Source organism: Neophocaena asiaeorientalis, unplaced genomic scaffold (genome assembly GCF_003031525.2).
Source record: "Neophocaena asiaeorientalis asiaeorientalis breed wild unplaced genomic scaffold, Neophocaena_asiaeorientalis_V1.1 scaffold435, whole genome shotgun sequence".
Classification (NCBI taxonomy): domain Eukaryota; kingdom Metazoa; phylum Chordata; class Mammalia; order Artiodactyla; family Phocoenidae; genus Neophocaena; species Neophocaena asiaeorientalis.
The window spans coordinates 44846-53629 of record NW_020171737.1 but is presented as its reverse complement, the minus strand read 5'-3'; the positions used below and the strand labels follow the sequence as shown (position 1 = coordinate 53629).

General features: G+C 43.4%; 1 protein-coding gene across 2 annotated transcripts; it reads left to right on the top strand.

Annotated features, from left to right (window-relative positions):
- Positions 1-463: 463 nt before the first annotated feature.
- On the top strand, positions 464-2353 carry LOC112405187 (spindlin-2). 2 transcript variants are annotated; one of them, XM_024753835.1, is made up of 2 exons: positions 464-714; positions 1386-2353. In XM_024753835.1, the coding sequence occupies exon 2, from the start codon at positions 1407-1409 to the stop codon at positions 2181-2183; it is 777 nt and encodes a 258-aa protein (XP_024609603.1). In that variant the 5' UTR covers positions 464-714; positions 1386-1406; the 3' UTR covers positions 2184-2353. The 2 variants fall into 2 exon arrangements, with proteins under 2 accessions (XP_024609603.1, XP_024610319.1); XM_024754551.1 differs by lacking the exon at positions 464-714 and having other exon boundaries at positions 1087-1631; positions 1935-2313.
- Positions 2354-8784: the final 6431 nt, after the last annotated feature.

The window sequence follows — 8784 nt, the reverse complement described above, 5'->3', positions numbered from 1 at the left end:
ACCAGACAGTAAAAATTACCTAGATTGTGTCAAGATGGCAGACGAAGCACAAGCGCATTTCTCCTGTCCTACCTCAAATCCCTTTAAATGGCAGGAAAGGCAGGTTTCCGTATATAGAGAATAACATCCGAAGGGCACAGGGGGAAAAGAAAAGGGGAATTCTGGGCAGAGGGAAAGCAGATGGGGCAGGGGTGCCAAAGGGCCCTGAAAGGGAGGGGGGAGAGAGGAGGGGGCAAAAGGGTGGAGGATTGTAAGCCCAGCTGCTCCAGATTTGGGAAGGGGGCGGGATCGGGAAACGAGGAGCACCACCCATGCTCAAAGCACTGGTGGGCTTGAGAGTTGCGGTGGGGCAGGCAGTGTTTGGCAGGAAGGGGAGGCCTCTCTCCTGGCAGGAAGCTGCGCGACGGTTGTAAGAGGGAGGAGACTGCGGCTGCGGCAGCGGCTTCTGGGATCCCGATGTGGCAGAGGGGCCGTCACCGCCAACAAGGAGGTGGAGGGCCCGCGAGCCCGGTGTTGGAGACACTGCTGCCATCCTTTTCTCCTGGCCTGCTGTCCTCCTAGACACGCTGGTCGCCTAAGGATCCTCCCCTCCCAGCTCTTGCAAACTCCGAACTCGTCGCCTGCTGATTCTCTTTCACCACGGGTTCACAGCGGAGGCAGCAGTGAGGTGTCCGATTTGGACACGTGAGGCCTGCGATCCCCGGAATTGGGGAGGTGGGCCCTGGACTAGAGAATCGGAGGATGAGGGTTGGTGGATGCCAGGAGGGAAGATTGGGGTGTGTGCTGGGACAGGAGATGAGGGAGACTGACAAGGGTGATTTGGGGACAGGAGGGTGGGGGTAGGGGGAGCCAAAGAGCACCTGGATGGTATACAAAGGTGGCCCCAGAAAGAGAAATAGACTTGTTCTGGGCACCCAGCGGCAAAATGGGGATGACCAGGAAGAGATACGAAGGAGAGGTGAACAACAAGCAGAAGCCATGGGGATGGGGGGCAAAACAGATGAAGAGCAGACGACAATGAGCAGGGGAAAAGGAGACTATGTAAGTGCAAATGGAGAGACAGGGTGGGAGCTAATAAACGGTGAATATCTGTGTTTGGTGTGGGGACCGCAGTATGGTAACAGGATAAGGCATTAGCCAAAGGAGCCTGCTCCCTCATGCTGGGGCCTCAACCACCAAAACCATCACCTCTCCAACCCTCCAGCACAGCCAAATAAGTTTGGAGGGAGGACAATGTTGGCAAGCATCGAATAGCATTTTGATAGCCAGCATCCCTGCTGCACACGTGAATAACTTGGGCTGTAATACATATACCTGGTGCCCAGGGAATTTGCAATGCAGAGAAAAAAACCTCACACTATAGTACACTAAATGTTTCTCCCTAGCCTCTTCCTCCCCCTGCAGGTATGAAGACCCCTCACAAAAAGGCAGCTGCAGGGCAGCAAACCAGGGAAATTGTCGATGGCCACAAAGGGTCTGAAAGTATGAGGAAGAAAAACACTTCTCAAAAGAAGCAGAGAGGCAGACCTTCCTCCCAGCCCTGCAGGAAAATCGTGGGCTGCAGAATTTCACACGGATGGAAGGAAGGCAATGAGAGCATCACCCAGTGGAAAGGAACCGTTCTGGATCAGGTGCCTATAAATCCTTCTCTTTATCTGGTGAAATATGATGGAATTGACTGTGTCTACGGACTGGAACTTCACAGAGATGAAAGGATTTTAAAGCTTAAAATCCTTCCTGATAAGGTGCCATTTTCTCGACTCAGAGATGTGCACCTTGCAAACACCATAATTGGTAAAGCTGTGGAACATATGTTTGAGGGTGAGCATGGTTCTAAGGATGAATGGAGAGGAATGGTCTTGGCCCAAGCACCTATCATGAAAGCCTGGTTTTATATTACCTATGAGAAAGATCCTGTCTTGTACATGTACCAGCTTCTAGATGATTATAAAGAAGGAGACCTCCGTATCATGCCAGAGTCCAGTGAGTCTCCTCCAGCAGAGAGGGAGCCAGGAGGAGTTGTAGATGGCCTGATAGGTAAACATGTGGAATATACCAAAGAAGATGGCTCCAAACGGATCGGCATGGTCATTCACCAAGTGGAAGCCAAACCCTCTGTGTATTTCATCAAGTTTGATGATGATTTCCATATCTATGTCTATGATTTGGTGAAAAAGTCCTAACTGTTAGGGTAAACTTTGCCACATTTGTGAAAACAAATGTGTACTTTGTAGACATGCAAAATAATGTTAAGTTTCAGTGTATTGAAAGCTTTAGGGTCCCTGTTAATCTGACATCTTTGCCAGCATAACTGTTGTTTTGTCCTGAAAAATACAAATTTATGTGGCCATGACATGCTGTGTGTAAGGAATTTGTCATGTTGAAACGATTGGGTGTGTTTGGTGGATGGGGCATGAAAGGAAGGAACAGCTGTAAATTCAGACTGTGAATAAAGATCAGCTAGTATCATAATCAGTTATCTAAAAATGGAATAAGACTTAGCTGGTCTGGTCTAGGGAGGGAGGAGGAGAAGGAACTAGAGATGAGCTGTGGGGGAAGGGAGAAGGGGAGGTGGCTGCTTAGCAGGAGGTGGGGAGGGGTCAGAAATGGAGAGGCTCCCTATTGGGAGGGATGACCTAAGAGGGGTAGGCACACAACTGGGAGGGGGTGAAGAATAACAGAGGGAGAGTGAGATCTTAAGGCTTAGAGGAAAACAGACAGAATAAATTGTGTAGAGAGGGACACAAAGACGTTTAGAAGAGATCCAGAGTAAGGGAGAGAAAGATGAAGTTGGCAGAGATCTGGGGAGAGGCTAAAAGGATACTCAAATGGAGGTCTATGCATGAGTGAGGGACCAGAAGGGGAGGGACATCGAGGAAAGAGGAATTCTAAGATGAAAGACTGACAGAAGAAGTGAGAATACAGACAACAATACATGGGGAGTGTGGTCCATGAGAGATGGGAAGACCCAAGGAAATATAGGACTTCTGGCAGTATCCAAATTGCCCTCCCTAGCTTTGTGCCCAAAGGAGGTGGCAACAGTCAAAGAAACCAGATGGATTGGAGCTTCCCTAGAAGGACATTTTGACAGGAATGTCTCAAGAGTTAAGCAGGAGCCAAGTTATACCTAAAAGCCTTTTATAATATCAGGGAGTTCATGCCACACCTGCTGAGCAGAACCCAAACCCTCAGCCTAAACACACTAACATGGCACTCCATAAGCAGGGGCCTGCGGGCAGCTTCCTCGTATTTTCCAGAGGACCCAAGAGCAGTAAATCTCAGACCTGAAGGTCTTGGTTCCCTTCCCCTACACTGAATAAACAATTCTTGTGGGGAACAAGTCAGTAGGGTGCTCAGAACTTAAGAGATGTGCCACCTTGCATTTGGAAAGCATTTTATCCAGAAAAATGGAAACTTGCTAAACCCAGGTACAGCACTCTCCTCACTGTTCTTCCTCCTCCTGGACTATGCCTGGCCTCCTTACAGAGGAGGGGCATCAGAGGATTGAGCTTAATGTTTCTCTCCCGGGTGTGGGGAATACTTGACTGTCCATGCTTCTTTCAGCAGTTGCCTGAAACCACAGGTGACTTCACCCAATGCTTCACCAGATGGAGGTCTGCTGCCTCCAGAAGCCCCATTCTGGTTATATCCCAACAAAGCCATTGGCTACTGGCATTACACAGGTACCTCCTGACCAGTCTTGCCCACTTCACGCACACGGGGAGCTGTGATGGAAATTTGTGCAGCTCTATTTCCAGGTGAAATAGATGGCATGCGCAGTAGGGCAGGGAGTTGTGACTTTGTATAACTAAGTCCTCCGACTGTATGGTACCACATAGGTGGTTGGTGGGGAGAGGGTGTGGTAACCCCCAATAAATTCCCTCAGAGTTACAATGTCCCAACACATGGGTCTTTGTCCTTCTCTCCTTCTTTCCTTTCCCTGGTCCAGCTGTGGAAGTTTCCTTCAAAACCCTGTCTCTGGTTTTCCCACTCCACACTTCACTGAAATATACCCCTACCCTCAAAGAAACAGTTCTGGTGACTACCCACTGCCCAGGCTTCCTTAACTCCAGGCATAGCAGGGAGGTGGGGAGGCAGGGAGCTTCCAGGAGTTGAAAGAAGTTGGTAATTCCAGTTCATTCTCTCCACCCAACATGGCCTGAAGCTGTTTGCCTCAAGAATTACACAAGGCAAGCCCACCCCACCAGAACAGGGATAAGTTTTTCTTTCATACAGCGCATAATTCAGTCTAGCAAACACCTGCAGGCCACTCATTGGCCAATTTCAGCCCACTGTCATATTTTCATTGATCGTCATGTTTTTATCATTCTCCATTTTAAAATTAGCTACTTAGACATTTGGGGGATTTCACATTTCAAAAATCCACATTTCTGGCTTACCTGAAAAAACAAAAACAAAAACAATAGACCAAGGATTAGGGCCCACATTCCAACAAGGATACAAGCAGCTGGCTCTGAGGAAGGGCTCAGCCATTTTAGACTCAGAATGCTCTCTCAATGGGGCCACACCCCCAGTTGGCCTTCTTCGCTCTAATAAAATGCCCAGTTGTCTCCTGGAGGCACTTGCATTGGTAGTTTTGGGGCTAGACCCAGGGAAAACTGCCTAACCCCCCTTTGGCTTACTTTAACCCCATTTCATTTTTAATTTATTTGCTCTATCTTCATCTCACCAATACTTAGTTCAGGTGGTCTCTCTGCCAGGCAGTCTTCTAGACACATGTCCTTATGATATGGTTACAAACGAAACAAATAAATAATCTTATCTTCATGGAACTTTCATATTAATGTGGGAGACAGACAGTATCCAAGAGGCAATAAGTGAAATATAAAGTAGTTTCAAAGTGATAAGTGTTAAGAAGGAAAAAATTAACAGGGGGACTGAAATTCCAGGGAGGAGGTTGAAGAGATGGCCTCACTGAGAGCCTGGTTTTTGCGTAAAGACCTGAAGGCAGTGAGAGAGCTGACCCTGTGGCTGTCTGGGGAATGAGGATTCCAGGTAGCAGGACAGCACGTGCTGAGGTCCCAAGGCAGAGGTAGGCCTGGCATGTTCAAGGAACACTGAGGATACCAGCATGGCTGGAGCTGAGTTAACAATGTAGAGAATATCAGGAAGTGAGTTCAGAGAGGTGATGTGGATCTGGGAGAAACAGATAGCTTGGAGCCTTGGAGGGTCTATAATGGAATTTGACTTTTACAGTGAGTGTGGGGGGGAGTCATTCGAGTATTTTCAGCAGAGGCTGGATATGATTTGTTTTATATTTTTCACAGGATCATTCTGGAAAGTCTGGAGTGTTATCTGTTTGTGGTCAAGGTTGGGAAAAGGAAGATAAAATATACCAATGAAACAGAGTAGAGACCTAAAAATAGATTTACATATAGGAAACTTATGTCATAATAGAGGTGATACTTCAGATGAATGATGAAAAGACATTTTTTTCAATAAATGGTGCTCCATTAATCTGTTTCCCATATAGCAAAAAAATAAGCATAAATCCCTTCAACGCATCCTACACACAAAAGAAATTCCTCATGGAAAAATGTTAATGCTTAAATTTAGAAGGTAATACTTATAAAAATTTTAGTATAAGATGAAAGTGAGTGTTTTTTTCCCTATGTAAATGGGAAAGATTTATTTTACAGGCAAAATATGCACAAGTAATGAAGGGAAAGTTTGATATGTTTATTTTAAAATATGCAAGCCCCAAATATCAAAAATCATCATATACCAAGTGGAGTCAATGTGATAAGGTTACAAACTGTGATAGTTAAAATGAATTAAAGAAAAATATATTCAGTGAGAAAATAATAGAGTCCATAGAACACTGGGTAAATATATGAATAGGGAATTCACAAATAGATCACAGTCAACAAATATACATTACCTTGATCTGCTGCCCATTACCTTATTGTATCTTGTCCATAATATGTCATCTTCTAGCATACTACATAGTTTACTTAGTTAATAAGTTTATTGTTTCCCTACCAGAATGTAAACCCTGAAAGTACGTGAGTTTTCTTCCTTAGAATAGTATCTGGCATAACGTAAGTGTTTAATAAACATTTGTTAACTATATGAATCTCATCAGTAACTAGGAAAATGAAAATTAAAGTAACATGATCTCACACACATTAGATCAGCTACACATGTGAAGTTTGAAAATACATATTGACCAGTTAAACAAGTGGGAGATCCTATACACTCTAGGTGAGCATTTGTCAGAGAGAAATTTGCCATTATCTAGTGATAGCCTAGATAGAAACCAGCATATTTCCAGCAATTTCATTCTTATATATTGTTGGAAGGCAATTATGCATGTGTCTCACATGTTACTGTACATATGGCAAGCAAAACACTGAGAATTCTTTCTTTTGAGGTGTCTTTTGAAAGATGTTTGAGTGGTGAACAGCTTTGGAAGATAGACATAGTATCTCTCTGTCTGAAGTAAAAAGCAGGATTGCTTAGAGTCTTTGGAAGATAGTGATTCCCTCTGGAACAAAGGGCAGGAATGCTTACTCCAATATAATAAAGATAATGTCTCTTTCAAGAGCAAAGGAAAGGGATGCTTACTGCTCCATATAAAAGTTTGAGGTTCCCAAACTGATGTTTCCTCCTTTGTAATTCAACTTACCTTATATGTATGTGTCATGTAACCATTCTTCATAACCCTGTAGGAAGTGGGACTCAGGCTTATAGGGTAAAAACACTGATATTCAGGCTATTTTTATTACTGTGAATAATAAACTATCCTTTGTCTCTGACCAAAAGTCTCATATATTCTACTGGCACCCAAGAAACTGTGGCTGGTAACTTGTTAGCTCACAACTATTGTAAAATTTCATAATCTTCAATCTTCTTGATACTTGTAGCGATGAGGATAAAAGATGACAGAGACATGGCTTTCTGTAAGAGGAAGAATGAGGACCTCACGAGCCAGTTAATGGAATTTGAGGGTAATTTATGAGAATTGATGGTGAATGTACAAATCAATTATGCATAAATAGTCCTTAATCTTTTAATGAGGTGGAATTGGGGAAGTAGTTGCAGGATGAGAGCTGAGGGCTCCCTGTCCCCAGTGAGGTCAAAGGTTATATGCACCTGTCTAAGTATGATGGGAAATTTTGGCAAAGGGAAAGTGTCAAACTTCTGTGGGCCTGTTAGATATGGATGCTCAAGTCACTATTTTACCCAGACCGCTGGAAGAAAATGGCATAAAAATGAGCTAATGGGGATTGGGCTGGGTTTAAGTTGGGAAAAGGAAGTCAGTATGACCTTCTGAGTGAAACCTTTTGGGCCAATTCAGTGCACTCTAGTTGTTACCTCTAATCTGAATATATAGTGGGAACAGATACTTGTATTTCTCTGCCCCATAAGTGCCAGATGAAATTCAGCCACATGTAGAGGAGTATTAGTGAGGTGCATAAATCATTCTCCCACCAACCTCCCTGTCCCCTTCTGGGTGCAGAGAATCCCAAGAGGAAAAAAAATCACAGCCCAGATTTAAAGAATTGAAGGAAGCATAGGTGGTAAGAAGTTCAAGGACAGCCATGTGCAAAAAAGCTGCAGCCTTAGAGAGGGTTATTGTCAAATTCACTTGTTTCTGCTATACTCTCAGCTGTTGCACACAATGTGACTCTAGTTGAATCCATTACACAGACTAATGGTACATGGTACACTTTTAAATGTTGACAACACCTTCTTTCCCGTACTACTGACATCTGAGGATCAAGATCTTTTAGCATTCACATGAAAAGGTCTCCAATATATGTTTCTTGTACTTCTTCAGGGTTACTTAAACTCCACTGGCGTTTGCCAAACTTGGATAGGTCAGAATTTAGAACAAGAGCTTCTACACTCTGATTTCCAAAATTTTCACTATATACTTGATATCCTGATGGTTGATAGTCAGAAGCCTTAGTTTCAACTGCCCAGGCCAGAAAGAGTGGCTGAAAATCCCCAACAAAATTCAAGAGTCTGCTTACTAAGTAATGTTTCTCAGTAGTATGTGGGCAGATTTATAATATTCAGTCCTTCAAACAGTCAAAGAAAAATTGCCTTTTTAAACCCCCTCCCCACCAAAAAGGAAGCCCAGCAGCTAACTGGATCCTCTGGATATTGAAAACTGTGATTGCTTGGACATCATATTTGGTTCTTTATATCAGGTACTCACAAATTAGCATCTTTAATTGTGGCCCAAAACAACATTCTGCTGTGGATATTGTCCAACAAACTGTGCCATACTCTCTACCTTTGGGGCCCCACAACTATAATGACCCCTTTGAGATTCAAGTCTCTGGGACTGATGACTATCCAATTGGAATCAATAACAAAGGGAAGCAACATCTGCCTGTTTGCAGATAGCCAACATTAATAAAATATTTAAAACATTCAAGACAATGATGTCTTTTTTGTAGATATAACCATATACTAAAAGCATAACATATGAAAAACATATGAATTAAAATAATTGACCTAGAAAAGGGCCCTCACCAGAATCCAACCATGCTGAGTTCCATGCTCAGTTTCTTGGACTTCCAGCCTACAAAACTGTAAGAAATAAGTTTCTGTTGCTTATATGACACACACTTTATGGTATTTTGTTATAGCAACCTAAATTGACTAAGATATATAATATATACTTACAATGGAATATTACTCAGTAAGAAAATGGAATAAAGTTCTAATAGATGCTGCAATGAAGATGAACCATAAAAAAGCTGTGCTAAGTGAAAAAAGCCAGACAGTAAATGACAAATACTATATGAC